Source organism: Emys orbicularis, chromosome 11 (assembly GCF_028017835.1).
Source record: "Emys orbicularis isolate rEmyOrb1 chromosome 11, rEmyOrb1.hap1, whole genome shotgun sequence".
Lineage (NCBI taxonomy): Eukaryota > Metazoa > Chordata > Testudines > Emydidae > Emys > Emys orbicularis.
Window position 1 is genome coordinate 78,565,072 of NC_088693.1, and position 18,776 is coordinate 78,583,847.

The window sequence follows — 18,776 nt, forward strand, 5'->3', positions numbered from 1 at the left end:
AGCGAGACTTGTGCTCCTAACTCCCATAGGCGCTTCTGGAATCCCTGGCGGTGGTTTAGGCACAGCCCTGAGCAAGGATGTAGCAGGGGTAAGTCAGCACGGCTCTTGGAAGCAAAGAGAGACGGGGAAGGGGAAGGGATGGAAAGAGGGAGAGATGGTCTGGCATCCTGTGGACTACAGCCCAGTTCCTTCTTGCTCTGCATGGGAGCCAGAGCTGACTTGGCTTCACACAGGGATGAGACACATCCAAATCCAGCACTAAGGGCCAGACTTCACAAGCTACCCAGCGAGCCTCCCACAGGCACCTGTGGCCGAATGGGACAGAACCTCACCAGCACCTGGACGCACGGGAAGGGCAGGACTGGAGTTTGAGAGCTCCTGCTGCTCTGTAAGCGAATGCTGAGGAGGGGCAGAGCCCTGGCCGTGGCTGGCAGCCACTGGGGTGCCATCTGAGGGCTCCCACGGGGGTTCACACGTGGGGTTTGGCACTGGTGGAGCACCCACTGGGACTCAGAGCCGCCCATGCCCGTTTCCTGGTTCCCTGGCGCAGTCACGGAAGATCCCCTCCGACTCAGAGCCTGTAGGAGGGTCAGGGTGCACGTTCGGTGCATGTAAATTGGACTGTATGTGCTAATAGGGGCCAGACAGCCTATGGCGAGTGGCGTAACAGCAGGCTGGGGAGAGTGCCAGACCCACAGGGCTTGGGGAGTGTCAAGCGACTGGACGGAGGAAGTGGGAGGTGGCAGAGTTCGATGGGGGCCTAGAAGAATCCCAGTGATGCAGACTCCAGAACTGAGCCCAGCACCTTTCCAGAGATGTGCCCCCCAGGACGAGCTGCCATGGGAGTGAGCACTGCTGAGCCACACACCCACAGGCCAGGGGCGTGGGCTCAGGGTATAACGGGGTGAAGGCAGGGGGAGGGCACCAGCTGTGTGTCACATGCAGCAGTTGTCTCTGCGGCTTTGGCTCTCTCCGATGCCCGCAGGCAGCACAGCCCCTGCGGCGCCAGGAGGTCGCCAGCTACACTGCCCAGCACAGGCAGGAGCTTCCCCGTGGCGCAGAATTACTGCGCGCTGAGCATCTGGGGCTGCCTCACCCGGGGGAAGCCCCTACGGTCTGTGGCTTAGCGGCCCGAGCGTTTAGGGAGCCCTCTAGGCGCCCAGAGCCAGCGGCCGGCTTTGGAAGGGCCCAGTGGCCACGACACCGAGTGCTGCATGGAGGACCTGGCTCCTCTGGCCTCTCTAGCTCCCCGGCAGTTCATCCCACGGGGCAGGGTGGGCTCTGACTGGGCCTGGATCTCTGGGTGGCCTGGGCCCGGCGCGGTCATGGAAGGTCCCCTCAGACTCAGAGCCTGTAGGAGGGTCAGGGCATCTCCCAGCCTCCCACACTGCAGCCTCCCTTCCCCAGCTGGCAACAGGAGGTGGAGACCCAGCTGATTTAGATGGGACCCTGCAACCTCAGCTCAGTACGTGCCCCCTCTTTTGGCCCCCCTCCCAGCTCCTCCCCTTCCCCAGGCATCCCAGACCCCACTCCCTCTCAGCCCTCCACCTCCTCTGGCCTTTCCCAGCACCTACCCTATAGGCCAGGGGTGGCCAAACTTCAGCCCTGCTCCTGCTGAGCCCCGAGCCCTGGCAGGCACGCCCCGTGGGGCTGAAGCCCCAAGCCCCCCTCCCTGCTGGGAAGAAGCCAGATGCAACACCAGGGATGGCACGCAGGGTCGTGTTTTTGCCAGGGTTTGCTGACCCTGCTCAGACACTTGCCACAGGGCCCCCACCCTGCACAGCAACTGCTGGTGCCAACAAGCTGGGCGCTGCAGCCGTGGGAAGAGACAGCAGCAAACGGCTGGGAGCTGCAGGGACACCCGCTGCATTTGCAGCTGCCTCTCCGTGCGGAGCTAACGTGCCTGCAACTCCCAGGCACAACCCTGAGCTCCCCCCCCTCCCCCCCCGCAGTCTGGTAGGTGGAGAATATGGCAGCTTGAGCAGCCACCCCACGCAGCAACGCCATCAGGTGCTGCCACCACTGGGCACAGCCAGCGAGCCGCCCCAAGAGTGCCCCGGGCTGCGACCCGGGGGAGGGCCCTGTGGCTGGGGAAGCCACTCATGAGCTTTGAAAACAGAAAAGAAAATTCATTTGCACAGACCTGCCCTCAGCACATTCCTCTGCAGCCACAGAATTGTAAGTGAAGCCACATCCGCCTGCCTGCGCTGAGCAGACCGCCAAGAAGTTCCAGGCCCTGCCCTGTTGACAGGGTGGGAGAGGCTGGGTTTGTCTCTGTGGTTGTGGACACAGGGGGTCACGTGGCAGAATGGTTCCTCTCTGCTCCGGGGCCTCCACAGCGCCCAAAGCCTGTAACTTCCTGCCCTGAGGTCATGCCGAACGCCCGGCTTGTGGGGCTCTAACCACAAACATGAGATGAGAATTTCTAAACTCACTGGCTGGGATGGCAGGGGGAGGCAGCCCTTCCCTGAGATAAAGGGGAGTTTCTCTCCCGAACCAGCCCTGGCTCAGCCAGCCGGCAGCATTCCCGTGGAGCAGGGCCCCGAGCCAAGCCGCGCTGCTCTCAGCAGAATGGCGCACTGGGGCCGAAGGGAGGGGCTACCAGGGCTGTGTAGCTGATACAGAAACGCAGGTGCTGACTGCTATGCAGCTGTCAAGGAGCTTGGGGAACTCTCCTGTAGGGCTCCCCCTCCCCCATCGCTTCTTTCTCCTCTCTAAAGTCTTCCCCTGGTGCTCTTGTGACATAGCAGGGGACGATGCAGACCAGTGAGTGGCTGTGTCCCCTGCCCCCTGACTTGGGGAGCTGCTGTAGCCTCCAGTCCCGGACTGCTCCCAGCCTCCCAGCTATGTTTTAGTTACTCCCAGCTATGTCTGTGGGTGCTGCAACCAGCCTGGGTTATACTGCAGGGTGACCCCAACACACCCCAGTCTTACATTTCCCCCAGAAATGTACGTCCTGCACCGCCCAGCCCTCTTCTGCACCTACGAGCTTGTATACAGTCCATCATTTAATTACTAGAAGTGACATGCACATATCCTGTTACCCCAAATGGAGTCTCCCAGACAGTTCAATTCAAACAGGATTAGATAAAACAAGTGTATTCACTACGGTGAGATTGATTTGAAGTGAATAAATGGGGCATACAAGTCAGAAATGGATACAAGAAAAATAGAGATAAAGCCATAGGTGAGTGATAACTGCTGATAGTGGGGTGCACAATGGCAGGGCCCCCACTCGCTACCACAGCCACCGGCAACTTCCTCGTGACTGCCAAGGCACCCTCCAGTAACACCCTCTTGACCACGGCGCCCCCCTGACCATGGCACCCTGGGTGCTTGCCCACGTCAGCCATCCTTAAGGCCAGCCCTACCACAGGCTGGCCTTAGGGAAAATGGCACCTTGGACAAACTTGTATATTGGCACCCTGGCCCTCGCTGCCTCCTCCTCGTCCTCTACCCATCTCCCCTGGTCCCTGATGGCTCCCCCGGTCCCCCAATCCCCCCATTGCCCCTGGCCCCCACTGCCTCCACGCCCCCATCACCCCGGGCTATTCAGATGGCTAAACCGTGTTCAGCAGCATGTCAGGTAAAATGACTGTTCATAACCAGGTCAGATATAATAACATGTCATAGGCCATGTCTGGGAAATGCACCATGAGAGAAAATGTCTTAACATTGGTAAGCCGGACTTAGCACCTAGTCTAGATGGGAGCGAGCTGTATTTAAAAAAATGTTAGCTGGGCTCCTGGCAATCACCGAGTTCTAACAGGGTTCTAAACATGACTGTCTTTGTCTACACTAAGGCAAAATTGTGTTTTAACAGAGTGCTGGTTCTGGTGTATTGTGAAATCTGTGTTAAAATTTTGACCTATCACTTCAATTCTCAAGGCTTTTCCTAGTTCTGCTTGCAGGCAAGGGGCTCTGTATGGAAGCCTGGCATCAGAGTCAGCGCTACAGACAGCCTGGAGCAGGGTGGGCTGGGCTGTGTCCCACGGGGTATGTGTACACTGCAGTGTAAGCCCAGGGTTAGTAGCACTCAATTTAGCAGACCGTCAATGTGTTAACCTAGGGCTTGAGCGTGTACAGCAGCGCTGGACAACATTTTCCAGACAGATGCAGCTCACTGTTGTAGACATGGCCAGTGTGGCCCTAAAGTGCTGACTGCTGCGAGGGAGCAAGGAAAGAGGAATTAAGTAAAGAAAAAGGAACAAAGAAAATAAAGGAACATGAGCGTTACCCTTTTTAGTGTTACCAGGAAAATAAGTTTGAAATACCCTTAAACTCCTGCATAGTACCAGTGAATGATTCCCCCTTGAAACACAAGAGCAATTTCGCTCTCAAATGAAATGTCCAAAATGTGCAGCTCTGATACAAGAAAGGCGCAAATAAACGAACTCTTTCAAAGGCACTTAGGCCAGAGCAGTAAACACACTTGCTACAAAGATCCCTGTTCAAGATGTAGTGACATTTTTAAAAACTCATCAGCAGACACAAGGTGTTAGATAAAGTGTGATAGAAATGCAGATAAACCGTTACACAATCAGTGGCAGCGCCTCCTCTTCGAACCAGTGCACCTTTCCTCTCTAGGCTCCTTAGGGGGTGATTAAATCTGGGGGTGCCTGGGGAAAGGATTCAGAGTCATTTCCCATCACAGGTAAAGGGAATTTTGCAGGATACCATGTGACTGGTCTGATGCCCAATTTGTTTAGCCTGGCTCCATCACAGATTTTAAGACTGGAAGGGACCATTCTGGCCTGACCTGCTAAATAACAGGCCATGACTTAGGGTAGAACTAGAGTTTATCTTTTAGAAAGACGCCCAATCTCAATGTAAAGATTTCAAAGGATAGAAAATCCACTACATCCCAGACATAGCCCCTCCATTCACTACTTGGGACACTGCAGCTGTGGGACAGTACCTCACCCCCAGGGAAAGCTTTCATAGATTTTAAGGCTCATCTAATCTCACCTCCTGGATAACACAAGCCAGAGAATGTCACCCAGTAATTTCTGAATCAAGTTCAATCACTTCTGGCTGAACTACAGTTTATCTCTTAGAAAGGTGTCTCAGCTGGATTTAAAGCCTTCACGTAATGGGGAATACAGCACCTCCCAAGGTAAATTTAATCTCATCAAGAATATTATCTAGTTTATTTAACAAGACCTATTTCCCATAAACCTATACTGTCGTTAACGATGCTGCCACCCTTTAATGTGTTATTGATGCAGACTTTGCTCAGGATCCATGTCAGGTTAACCGGTTTATAGTTGCCCAAGTCATCCTGTTTACCCTTTTAAAATACTGGCATAACACTAGCTTACACAGTCTTCCAAGATTTGTTTGTTATAGAATCATAGAAGATTAGGGTTGGAAGAGACCTCAGGAGGTCATCTAGTCAAACCCCCTGCTCAAAGCAGGACCAACCCCAACTAAATCAACTGGCTACATCTGCCTTTTCAGCATTGTTTTTGACAGTTCTACCAGCCTTATCTAGTAATGGCACTCCAGCAAGGGTGTTTGGCTATGATAAAATGCTGCAGGCCTATGTGGGAAAGCTGTCTGCGAACAACTTGGGAATTCTGGTTGATGTTATGAAATTATGTAGCATTGAATGCCTCAGTGTAAGTGGAGTTACCCCTATGCTGTAAGCACAGCCTATGTATCTCCCCAACCAGGGACAATGGAGCACCTTAGGCCAGTGGGATGGCTGAAGCCCAGGGACCTCTGTCTCTGTGCATGCCTCGGGCTTAGAGCAGTGGAACTTCCCCTGAAGCAGAACAAAGAGATCAGGTGAAAGCCACTGAGACTGAGACTACGGGGAAACTCAAAGGGACTCACATGCAGGGAGCTTGGGCAGGAGAGCTGAGGAGAGGGGCATGCTTTGGGAGCAGAAAGGTCTTGTTTAACTGCAGGACCAGCTGAGGAAGAAGGAAACTAGCTAAACAGGAGAGAGAGAGACCATTATTTGGAGGAGAAGGCATGTGCAGGAAGTGGATCCTGGATTCCTCAGGAGGATCCTGACCCCAGCCCAAAAACACTCCAAGAGGGGTGAGGAAACTGAGGCGGGGAAATGTGTGTAGGCATTTATGGATTTGTCTAGATCTGTATATTTCTTGTGCTAGCTAAAGTAACGCGTGATTGGTTTGGGGGAACCCCTACAAAGCCTCCATGTCTGTCTCCTTCCACTCTCATGTGTCCCTGAAGAGGTGAACTGAAAACCCGGAGTGCTCCCAAGGTTGGAGCTCTGGGAAAGGGTTATGTGCTAAGCTACTGCGAGGCTTGGGGGGGGCAGCACTTGTCCCGGGGGCGGAGGGCAGCTGGGCCGCAGGGTCTCACTTCTGTGAAGGGGTTACAGACAGCGAGCCTGTGCCCCACCAGAGAGGCTATGGCGACCTACTCAGAGCATGGGAAGCTCAGGGTCACACAGGTCTGGCCTGCTGGCACCCAAACCCAGCAGCCTGGTGAGTGTGCAGCGGGGGGAAGGCTGTGTGACACTCGCCCTCCTGCAAAGCCTCAGGGCAGCAACCAAAGAGGAGCAACCGGAACAGAGGAAAACAAAAAAAGCAAAAGCCACCAGTCGGCAGAGGTGAAGGGCAGAGTCTGCTCTCAAGGCCCTAGCGTCAGTACTATGTAGCTGCTTACATGGCATGGGGAGGGGTGCCTTGAAACATCCCAGAGTAGTTCCCTCCCATGGTTCCCACAGAAACGGGCTACTATGCTTCAGTTCCCCAAAAGAGGACACTGCTGGGGGAGGGAAGAGGGGGTACAGCTGGGGGGGTGCTGGAGGGGTGCGTGTATGTGTGTCCTGGGAGGGATATCTGGGGGGGTGCTGGAGGGGTGCGTGTATGTGTGTCCTGGGAGGGATATCTGGGGGGGTGCTGGAGGGGCGTGTGTGTATCCTGGGAGTGGTAACTGTGAGGTACTGTAGGGGTGTGTGTGTGTCCTGGGAGGGGTACCTTGGGGGTGCTGGAGGGGTGTGTGAGTGTCCTGGGAGGGGTACCTGGGGAGTGGTGGAGGGGGGTGTGTACTGGGAGGGGGTATTTGTGGGGTGCTGGAGGGGGTACCTGGGGCCTCACTCCCAAGGTAGGGGGCAGTGTCACTCCCTGTCATGGAGGCAGGGCAGCTGGAGCAGACTCAGGACGCAGCACCAGCTGTCCGTCATCGCCTCCCTGTGGGACTCTCCCCTTCCCTAGCGCTGGGAGCTGGGGCCTGGGTGGGCGGGGTCCAGCAACTGCCAGGGGCCAATCAGATGTGGCTGCAGGGAAGGGGTCAATTGGGAGGTGGACCAGTTGGTGCTCTTTCTGTGCTGCAATGTCTGCTCATGAACATTGCCTCTTCCAGAGGAAGCTCAGAGTTACGAACTGACCAGTCAGCCACACACCTCAGCTGGAACCGGAATTACGCAATCAGGCAGCAGCAGAGACCAAAAAACCAAAAACCAAACACAGTACAGTGCTGTGTTAACGTAAACTGCTAAAAAGATAAAGGGATAAAGGGAAAGCAGCATTTTTCTTCTGCATAGTAAAGTTTCACAGCTGAATTGAGTCAATGTTCAGTTGTAAACATTTGAAAGAACCGCCATAACGTTTTGTTCAGAGTTACGAACAACCTCCATTCCCGAGGGGTTCGGAACTCTGAGGTTCTACTGTATTTGAAAAATCCGCCGGGTCAGAGGAAGCGATGTCTGGGAAAACCCGGACGTATGGTAACCCTGCCCACAGACCACTTGCTGATGACCTGCCTGCTCACACAGGCTTGCTCTTCTCTTTGTTTCCAGCTGTTAAATTACATCTTAAAAAGCTAAACAAACAAACCAACAAACCAACCTTGAAAAGCGTTGCTAGGATTATTGTCCCATGTACGTTATTACAGAGAAGTGATGTGGGTCTCAGCTGGGAAGGCAGATGGTCTCTGTGGTTGGGAATGGAGGGGACATTGGCTAGGAGACTACACTATGAGTCACACCATAAACATCTGAGAAGCCTTGAGCTAGCGAGTGGGCAGGATGGATTAGAACACAGTCGATTGCCACACAGCCAGGATTGCAATACCCCCCAGTTCAGGGATTTGACAGAAGTGGCTGAAGTTGCAGAAGGAAAGAGATTTGTTGTTCACATAAGTTATCTCCTGCCCAGTTTCACAATGAGGAGAGATGTCTCCCACCAGTGTGTGCAGCATTACACAGCATCACTGCAGGGTCTGTATCAGGAAGGCCACTGTAGCCCTTACCTAGACATAACAAGTAGTTTGCTGAGGCCCTGGACCCTCCCTGAGGGATAAAGACAAAGCAGCGGCTGCGTGGTTGGAAACTTATCACTGGTGTCCAGCCCCTTCCCATCTGGCTCCCCCACCATGTGATGTGCTCCTTCCTCTTACTGAACTCACCCCTACTGTTATGTACCTCCAAAGAAAACCTAGAGAAATTAGCCATATCAAATTCGTGTCTGAAAAGAGAAAAAGTCACTCCCTGGAAAGCAATATTTCCACAGGCCTTTTATCCGTGGCTGGTAGTGGGCAGGGCCTGCATGAGATGAATGGGGAACAGCACCAAGACAGCCAGTTTTTTAGAGAACCAAGGAGCCTTCCCCGGTTGGCCTTCAGCTTACACAGGCTGGAAGTTCGTTAGCTCACTCCCTGAGAAGCAGCCGGCTTGGTTCGCACGAGGCAATCTCACTGGGCTCTCTGGAGCTTGTTCCACAGGGTTTATTTTATAAGCAGGCCTTGAAAACCTTTCAAATGTTAAAGGCTACTGCTTTGCCCCCAGAATGGGAGGAAATTTCCTCTTTGTGTGCACTGAGGTTTTCTCCCGGGGGGGAGTTGGAGTAGCTGGGGAACTCCCCCCGGGTCCTGGACACAGTCATAGGGCACTGGTGTATGCCGGGGGTACACAGAAATGCCTGGCTCCTTTCGTTATTCATACACACCCTGGCATAGCTCATTGCTACCAGGCTTGGCTTTTTGAGGTGGGGGTGACACAGGGGATGGATCATTATGAAAAAGAGTTGTTAGCAGAGGGCTAGGGAGAGTGGGGAAGGAAGAGTTATAAGCTCTTTTCCCCGGGACTGGGTAAAATTCAGCCCTGAGCAGAGGGCAAGAACTAGGGCCTGCAAAAGAACCAAACTGGGCACGTGCTTTCTCCGAAAATGGGTGAGGCCTTTTCTTTTCTGCTGGTTGATTATCAGAAATTCATGGCCTGTCTAGGCCTGACTGGAGTGCAAGTCAGGAGAACCACCGACATGGAAGCTGAGCTCAGGGGGAACTCAGGACTGTCTGAGTTCTCTATTTCTGAGCACCCAGTGAACGCCAAGGAATAACTAGCATTTAGGATAAAGGAAGCCTTTGTTAAAGATTCAATGCCCACAGCCCTACAGCTGGGGTGTTAAGAACTGCCAGACATCCCTGAGGTGTGACAGAAGTCTTCACTTTGGCACACCAGCCATTTCTGAGGTAAAGAACAAACAGTTTAAAAAATTCAGGCTCTTTCTCCATCATAAAGAAGCAAAAATGGTGCCAAGCCCAGTTTATTTACAACTCTTTGCAGGTTGCTTTGAGCCCATTTTGAGGGTCAGTGGGATCTAGTGGGGTGTTGGCCTGGTGCGGGGCCCTCTGCACCACAGCGCATTTCACCCATTGTGAGTATCTTTTCTCTAATATCTGAAAAGGTTCCCTTGGCTGTGTGGACCCTGCTCCCGCTCCCAGGAGCCTGGCTGGTTTTCAGCCATTGTTTCTTGTCTAAAAGCCATTTTCAGCTCATTTTATGTTGTAAAAACTAGCCTGGGGAGAGAGTGCAGTCGTCAGCTGAGCGCCCTCCACGCTGAGTGAGCTCACAGCCCTGCCACAACCCACAGATGGCTGCAGAGGGGGTCAGTTTAGAGCAGTCAGCTTGTGTCCTCCAGATCTTTCCTTCCTTCCTCCCCCATAACCACACCCCAGATGCCGCTGCTAGTGTTCCCTTGCCTACCCACCAACTCGTTATCGGGGGGGGGGGGGATGACTTGCCCCAGCTGTTCACTGTCAGGAGCCAGTGCAGCATTAATGGCATTGGCATTCCCATTTCTGAAGTGCCCGTCTGTAGCACTGTGGTGCTCTTACAGCCACTTCCCCTAGTAGCAGGGGTGTGCCCCAGTAGCACCGCCTGACTTAACTTGTTTTCTACCTCACAGCCACTGTTAGGGCAGTGGTTCTCCACCAGGGGTACGTGGACCCCGGGGGGTACGCAGAGGTCTCCCAGGGGGTACATCGACTCATCTAGATATTTGCCTAGTTTTACAACAGGCTACAGAAAAAGCACTAGTGAAGTCAGTGCAAATGCAAATTTCATACCGGCAATGACTTGTTCATACCGCTCTATGTACGATGTGCTGACATGTAAGTACAATCTTTATAGTGCAGGCAATTATTGGATAATGACATGGCAAACATGAGAAAGGAAGCCATTTGTCAGTAATAGTGTGCTGGGGCACTTTTGTATTGTTCTGTCTGATTTTGTAAGCAAGTAGATTTTAAGTAGGTGTAACTTGGGGTACACAAGACAAATCAGCCTCCTGAAAGGGTTCCGGTTGTCTGGAAAGGTTGAGGCCCATTGTGTTAGGGGAATGCCTGCATGGCTTACATTGCACCCTGCTGATGCACAACCAGGTTTCTTGAGCAGGGGTCAGACATAAGTTGGCAGCAGCTTGGACCCTTATAGCCCTGTCCCCACAGCCGTAGTGCCTCCTTTTCAGAGACTGGGCCAGGTTCAGTCAGGGGAACGGGGTCCCACCCTATTCTGCTCTCCTCCAGTTCCAGTGAGACACGGATGCTGTGCTACGTGATCTCAGGCTTTTCTGCAAAGTCAGACACAAGCTCCTCATGGCAGGAGCCTTTAGGCTCTGGGGGAAGGCGAAGGAACTGACTTGGTCAGACACTGCGCAGGCTGGTCCCACTGCAGGCAGCTTTGCAGGGGCCCTGGCAGAAGAGAAGAGAGATCTCTCAGCCTCTCTCCCTGCCGGGGAATAGAGCTGGCTGTGAGCATTGCCAGAGAGACTGCCTCATGGCCTGTCATGGCACTGAGAAGATCTCTGTGGTTAATGACTTCTTCCCCATGCTTTTGGGTTGGGTTTGTGTGGGGGTGCTGGCCTGTGCTGCACAGGAGGTCAGACTAGATCAGTGAGTTGTCCTGTGTGGCCTTATACTCCATGACTAACAGCAGCGTCACACGCCCTCATAGCTCTCTTCGGGACACCAGTGGCCTGGGGGGTGACTTGGCTCTCCAGACAGTTGACACTCACTTCCATTCCCCCATCTTTCAAACCAACAACGTCCCATAAATCAAAAGCAATAAACACAAGAGCTTCTGCCCCACCTGGGCTTCAGTTCCACTCTCCAGTGTCCACAGCAAACAGAACAGAACTTCTGCCCCCTTCTTGGGCTCAATTCTCTGCAGACGCTTCACCCCCTCCCAGGCCCTGCAGAGTTCTCCCCTGCTTTTTGTATAGAATGCTGCCTTCTGGGAGGCCCAGCTCCCCTCAAACCTCTGACCCTCACGGCTTCTTTTCTGGCGTCCTTCTCCTTGTCTGCCTCTTCCCATCTAGTGGCCTGGGGCGTGGCCTTTTCCAGGGCCTCCTCTCCAGCTTCCCTCTCCCTACAGGGGACCTCCTCCTGGCAGCTCCTTATAGGGAATACCTGTCTCTGATTAGTACACAGGGCTTGCTGGCTAGCCACCCGCAGTAATACCCTCACTCCAGAGTCACATCAGTCAGTGCGCCCCTGTCACAGCCCTGTTGGAAGCTATTCCCAAGGTACCTGTGGTTCAGTGCGATCCCCACCAGCCAGACTCCTGAGCCCCGCAGGCACCATTTGATGCGCTAGGTCAAAGAAACAACCAGCATTGAAATATTGCTCTTGTTACCAAAAGGGGGTTTTGTCAGAGTGCTGACGTGCAGCTTCCTCCTGAGACACTCTGAGGAGGTGTGAAGTGCAGGCTCCCACATGCTCTCTGCGCCGCCTCGCATCGTACCAACACTTACACCACAGAGCAGCTCAGACCCAGAGTCGGCACACACACGGCGGGCTTGGCTGGCGGTGCACTGAGACAGGTTCACCCCTGCTGGGCCCCAAACTCCCTGCATCAGTGGAGGCCACGGCATGGGGATTCATCACCAGGGCAGGGCAGGGCAGGCTGGGTTTCCATCGCTGCCCTCCCTTGGGGATTATGGCAAGGCAAGGCTGTTTTTCTCTTTCCAAGGGGATGTAGCAGCTGCACTGGGAATGCAGTGAATCAGTGCCGCACCAGGCTTTCCCCGTCATTAGCTGGCTGCATGCGCTCCAGGAGCGGGGAGCTGGCCCTTTACACCACTGCATGTCCTGACCGGGCAGACGTTCCATCCCAGGACCAGCTGGGAGGTTACATTTTTCTCACTTCACTTTCCAAATACAGAATCACTTCAGCTTCCCATGCACTGAATCCTGTAAAAGCTTCTTGCTCCAGAAAATGTCAGAATGTGTTCTCCCATTGTTACCCAGCACGACTCGGCCCCTGCAAGCACACCAGCCCGAAGACAGGATTCTAAAACTGTGTTGTGCAGTGTCTGCTCTGAGTTAAGGCTTGAGTGATGTTACACATTAATGTCTAGGTTGCATCAGTTACAACTCCAGCACATGGGGTTCTCCTCAGACATATCCTAGGGGGCATTGCTGAGTTTCCATGCTTGATTGGGAGATTTCAATGTACAATTAACAAGTCTGCTCTTCTCTCACTGCCATAAGGGCCAAACAAGGCCTTTATTCTTAAAGGTATTTAGGCTCCTAATTTGAAATCAATGGAAGTTAGGAGTCTAAATACCTTTGAAGATCTGGGCTTAACGGTTCAGTGCCTTTTGGTAGCCACACTGCAGCATTTTGATATGAAACCTCCTGGCGTGTAACGCGGAAGGGAAAGCTGGTGTCATTTCTCCTTTTGCTTAGTTGTGCAATATTGAAAATTTTCCTATTAAGTCCTTGCTGACAATACACAGTGCCTCGCTCTATCATAGCTAGTTATGGGGCACCCCGTGCTGCAGGGCCTCAGAATCTTTACTGCATGTTCCCCATAGCACCCTTGTGAGGCAGAGCTATTAGCCCCACTCTGCTGAGGGGAATGGAGGCCAAGTGACTTGCCCCCAGTCAGACAGGAAGCCTGTGGCAAAGAACTGACCCTGGGTCGCTGAAGTCCCTCACCAGTGCGCTAACAACTGGACCTTGGGCCCACTCTCTTAGGGGCAGGCACTCATCTCTGCCTCGCTAACCAGCTTTCCACTGTAAGCCCAGTTTTGCCATTGCTGCCAAAGCCAGAGGGGAAGGTTCCTTTTGACCTCAGAATTGTTACTGGAAAGGAACTGAACAAGGTGTTTTTTGAATCTCTGGCCAGGGGGTGAGGGCTGTCAGTCACACTGTGGAAATTCTTGCAATGCTTTTTTGCCACCTCATCTCAACAACAGCTTGTCCTAAAGACTTTCCCCTGGTGTGATTACTGAGGGCTTGCTGAGGCCTCGGGCTTTCAGGAACCTGCTTCAGGGTTTGGGGCACTTCCCATTCCCCGCCGACCTAGGAACAATGGGTCCTAGTGGTCTTCAGAGGCCTGGCAGCCCTGGGGAGTGCAGCTTTGTGGTGGGTATCGCTACGGAGCTGCCAGGGTTGTGTTCTGTAGAGGCCCCTCTCCCAAGCCAGCTGCCAATCTGGGCTGCAGTCAGGGGCAGACACACAGCCACTCACCGGGCTCTTCCCCGGAGCCTCAGCTTGTTCTTTCTCACTGGTTTCCCCTGAAGTAACTTGCGAGCAGACGGCAGCTCTGTGGGTATGAAAAGCACAACGCTCTCAGGCCGCAGGAGAGAGCTGCATTAGCCAGCAGCCGGAGCAGGGAGCTGGAAGCCAGTAATGGCTGCGTCCTGTTCCCAGGCTCTTCCAATTTGACTCAAGCTGCTTACCTGATGGACTCATCCTCACAGCCCCGCCCCCCAAGGTATCCTTAACCCCACTCTACCAAGGGGCCAGCCCAGGCTCCGAGCGGGGAGGTGACTGGTCTACGGGCACACAGTATGTTGGGGGCAGAGCCAGGCTTTTCCTTCTTCCAGTCCATTAGCCTAGATCACTACACTGCGGTGCCCTGCCCTTCCATGCAAGTTACTGACCCGCTCCGGGTCCAGCCTGGGGCAATAATGCTCAGCCATATACTGCATAGCGGGCTAGGAAGAGCAATCATTTCAGCCAAGTGCAAGGAACAAAGAAGCGGGTCACACAGAGAGGCTGGAAAGCAGCAACTCTGAGAAGGGCGTGGGGTTCCTAATGAAGAACTGACTGCACACGAGCCCTGGAGAAAATGGCTACCCTAACAATAACAACGAGGAGACCGGTGGCACCTTAAAGAGTAACAGATTTATTTGGGCATAAGCTTTCGTGGGTAAAAAACCCACTTCCTCAGATGCAGGTTTTTTACCCACAAAAGCTTATGCCCAAATAAATCTGTTAGTCTTTAAGGTGCCACCGGAGTCCTTGTTCTTTTTGTGGCTACAGACTAACACGGCTACCCCTTGATACCCTAACAATACCTGCATAGATTGTGGTACCGATAAAACCTCATTGAATTTAAATGAATTGAACTGATCTTAAGTGATCTTTTGATGTATTAACAGCAGACTAGCAAGTAAGAGCAGGGATTTGGTATTGCCTCTGTGTTTGGCACTGGTGTGATGGCTACTGGTGTCCACATTTCAGGAAGGGTATCGAACAATTGGAGAGGGTTTAGAAGAGAGACTCGCAAAAGATTGGGGGATGGAAAACCTGCTTTTATGGTGAGAGAATAAAGGAGCGCAATCTTTTGAGCATATCTGAGAGAAGGCGAAGAGGTGACTTGATCCGCATCTGCAAGTACCTCCACAGAGGAAAGCTGTCTGATACTAGAGGGCTCTTTAATCTGGGAGACAAAGGCAGAATGTGGGGCTATGGCTGGAAATTAAACGCAGACAAGTTCAAACTGGAAATAAAGAGAAAAGTTTTAGCAGTGAGGGGAATTAACCGTTCGAACAGCGCTGCGAGATTGGTGATGGATTTTCACCACCTGACATCTTTAAATCAAGATTACATGTCTTTCTAAAAAATACATTTTAGCTCCACAATAATTTATTGGCAAATCACTGGGTGACATTCTCTGGCCTGGAGTTATACAGGAAATCAGACTAGATGGTCACAATCTAGTGCTCTTCTGGCCTTTAGATCAAGGACTCTGAACATTTATTTCACTTTGAAAGTAGAAAATGCTATCAGAAATGTTGTGTATTGTACTGGTATGCAATATAAAAGAAACTGGAATAAAAATAGAGATGAAACAAACAAAACCAAGTGCCTTCATGACTAAGGCAGGATGTGACTGCTATGGCAAAAACCATGACATCTAGGCTCTTCTCACAAAAAGTCATGTGTTTGCATCTGAGTACGATTCCTCTGCAAATGTTTCCAAATTTGGCTCTGAGTCTGCCCTGGGGAGTAGAAGGTGGGTTTATGGGATTTTGACTACTATTAAGTGGGGCAAAACAATGCTGATTGTAAAATAAAGGCTATTTATTTGACCTGCATTCCCATGACACACATAACACTGACTCCATTTTGTTTGCCCAAATATTTCCTTTTCTTTAATTAACTATAGAACGTTGCCCCTTTTAGACATTGGAAATGACCTGCCATAATCCTGCCCCTGTGTTGTGTAGCTCTCCTCCCGTTGCTCCTCTTCTCTCCCTGGGCATGTGATCATGGGCGGCGGGTATTGTAGGCAGGGGTAGGCTGTGCCTTCCCAAACAGCCTAGCTTGATGCTGCCCAGGCTCAGCCCCCAGGCCAGGCCCCCGCTGCGTTCCAGCGCTCTGCCTTGGCTGGCCCAGGCTGGTTGGGGCTGGCTGGCCTGCCTCCCGCAGGGAGTCAGGGCGGCTGGTGCTGGAGCGCTGCCGCCCAGCGCACGGGGGCTGGCTACGCCACCCGGAGCCAGGAGTGCTGCGGCACACCAGGGCAGGCCACGCTGCCCGAAGCATCAGGGCTGGACCTCGAGCCCTGGCCACTCGGCACTGGAGCCAGGGCCCACAGTGGGGGTGCTATGGGCTCCTGCGGGGGATGGGGGGGACCTTGGGCAGGAGGGGCCAGGGGCTAGCCTCCCCCAATGGCCGGGTCACCAGCCGCCCATGCATGTGATGTTGTACCTGCCCTAGACTGTGAGCTCTTCAGGGCCATGGCATTTGTCTGTAAAGGTCCCGACACATCTTTGATTCTGTATTAACAACAACTGTTAGCGGTGTTCTTAGGTGTCGCATGGAGGAGCAAAGACAGCAAAGAGCAGGGGACCCATCTTCTTGCCTAGCTCTGCTACCTTCCATCGCGTGGGCAGGCCCCATCCCACAAACACAAAGGAGCCCTGGCTTAGCAGATGGCTGCCCTAGCTCCAGCTGGGGCAGCGCTTCCGAGGTAGTTACATGTGTCACAGTGTCCCGGAGCCCCTCATAAAACAAACAAACACAGCAGAGGGCATTCCCAGCCAGCCAGTCAGAAAGCAGGAATAAAGACTGTAGCTACCTATCAGTACACTAAGGCCAGATTAGGGCCTCTCCCTGGGTGGGGGGGCTGGCGTGGTGCTCCCTCTTGGCCCCTGCCCGGGCTGAGCAGAACCTCGCTGGGGAGCGCATGCTTTGAAGGTGACATTGACCCTGTTATTGTTCAGAGCACGAAGCTGCAGTCTGATCCTTGGGCACCCTGTTGACTGTAATGCCACATCCTGTCCGGCTCTCTGATGATCTGGGGTTGGTTCCCAGCTCCGCTAGGGTTCATTACTGAGTGTGTTGGCTTTTTAAATATCTGCATCTGGGTTTGTAACAAACATAAGGGCAAGCCCAGAGAGAGGGCATGCTGAAATGCTAGACAATATTCAGACACATTGCCCTGTACAGACAGGAAGAATCAGCATTTGCAAATACACCAGTGGAAATTAAAACCGAGAGTCCAGACAACTGGCAAATTTCTCCTTTTAGCTTCTAGGCATAGCTAGAGTTAGAACGCACAAAAATCAGATGAGAGCTCACCAGCCCAGTCTATCATAGATTGTTACTACACAGGAGCAATCACAAAGCATGCTGCAAACAATCAGCTTCAGCATGTAACCAACCTGCTGGTAAACCCCTATAATCTTGGCCATTTTCTGAGTGACAGATGCGTTTCCCTGTCCTAACATACACTAGGCACTGTTCTGTCCGTGTGCACGGACTGAGGCCCCCATCCCCCACTGCCTTGTTCCTGGGCAGCCATGTGCACCAGCGCAGACTGAGTGCCAAGGGGGCGTTATCAGACCAGAATGGTGGCATTTTACATCCACCCTGCCCTGCTTTACACCCCCAGGGACAGAGCAATAGTGTCCTGGGCCCTAAATCCTGCCTATCAATCGTCAACAATTCCATGCTTGTCTCCCCCTCGGAAACCGAGCACGTTCAAGAGCCAGAGTTTGGCTTTAGAAAGGGGCCACCCCCATCCCGAAGTCAGTGTGAGAAGTCAGTGGACGCTAAGGCTCTGTCTCTGTAGCACCTGAGCGTTCTGTCTCCTCAGCACACCCCTGGGACGCAGGGCACCCCAGCACGTGAGGCCCAGAGAGCGCTGCCCAAGGCCACCCAGGACACCTGAGGCAGAGCAGGGAACTGAATTTAGGCTCCCCCGACAGACTGGTCCGAGCTGTCTGGAACACACATCAGGAGACCGCGGATCCTTTCTGGAAAGAGCAGCGTGTAACCCAAGCAATAAGCTACTATGCAGCAAGCAATTCAATGGGAAAATCCACAGCCGGGCGGAGCAGCTCACCCTGCAAAGGAATGGAAGCCCCAGGAAAGAATTGTTTTTACCATACATCAAGTCTTCTCCTTGGCTCCTGCCCAGCTGTTGTGAAAGAAGTTGTTGGGTGTGAAGTTCCGCCTGAAGAGCAGTGAGGGGCAATCACTCGCTGGGGATCTTTGCAACACGCTCTGCCGCTTTTTGCTTTCTACCGCTGATATATAGGCAGCCTGTGTGGAACAGGGAGGAAGTGAAGAGTTGGGTGTGGGTGGGGCGGAGGTTTTCTGAAAATACCGAATAGCTGCATTTGAACGCCTCTAGCACTGAGTCTAGTAGCTTCGGGGGTGCGCTGGGGAGTATCAGTCAGTCACTTGGCCTGGGGCTCAGTTCTACCCCTTGGGAAGTTTCACCAAACTTAACATGCCTCTCAGGGCTGTATCGCCTGGCGCTGGCAGGGAAGGGTCTCCATCTCCCCCCGAGACACCGCTTCACACTGGCAGCTCCTCAGGGCAGCACATGCTTCCCTTGGTGACTGTATGTTTAGCTCGTACCTGGTGGTACCCAGTAATTGCAGGGGTAATAAACTGGTGCAGGGCACCCTCTGCAGTGCCCTCCCCAACCAGGCCCAGCAGAGTAGTAAGTGTGGTCATGAATCCACCTCTGCACTGGCAGGTGTCCTCAGCCCAGAGACAGGAGGCCCATTAGAACTGCAGGACCAGGAAACCCTTCTACACTGAACGGGATCGTGTGGAAATGTAACACCATTTTCAATACACGACCTGATCATATCACACCGGGCGCTGCCCTGGCTCCGCACGGACTGCCAGGTGAGGCCGGAGAGGCTGGGTTTCACTCGGACCCAGGTCCCAGGCACTGAGAGACGTTTGCCACGAGGGCTGTGCTGGGGACTGGCAGCAGGGCATTCTCAGGCAGGGCCAAGCAGGGGCCACGGGGAGGCAGCTGACAC

General features: G+C 53.2%; 1 protein-coding gene across 2 annotated transcripts in view; it reads right to left on the bottom strand.

The window, feature by feature from the left end:
- Positions 1 to 17,999, bottom strand: part of ITGB2 (integrin subunit beta 2) — a 48,576-nt gene extending 30,577 nt beyond the window's left edge. The window contains exon 1 of one of the 2 annotated variants that reach the window (XM_065412980.1): positions 17,886 to 17,999. Coding sequence is in view for 1 of the 2 variants with exons in the window: in XM_065412979.1 (XP_065269051.1) it covers positions 17,881 to 17,883 (3 nt within the window). In the remaining variant the exon portion in view is untranslated. Of the gene's footprint in view, positions 1 to 17,880 lie in introns of both variants that reach the window. The other variant, XM_065412979.1, reaches the window with a different exon arrangement.
- Between the last annotated feature and the right edge of the window lie 777 nt (positions 18,000 to 18,776).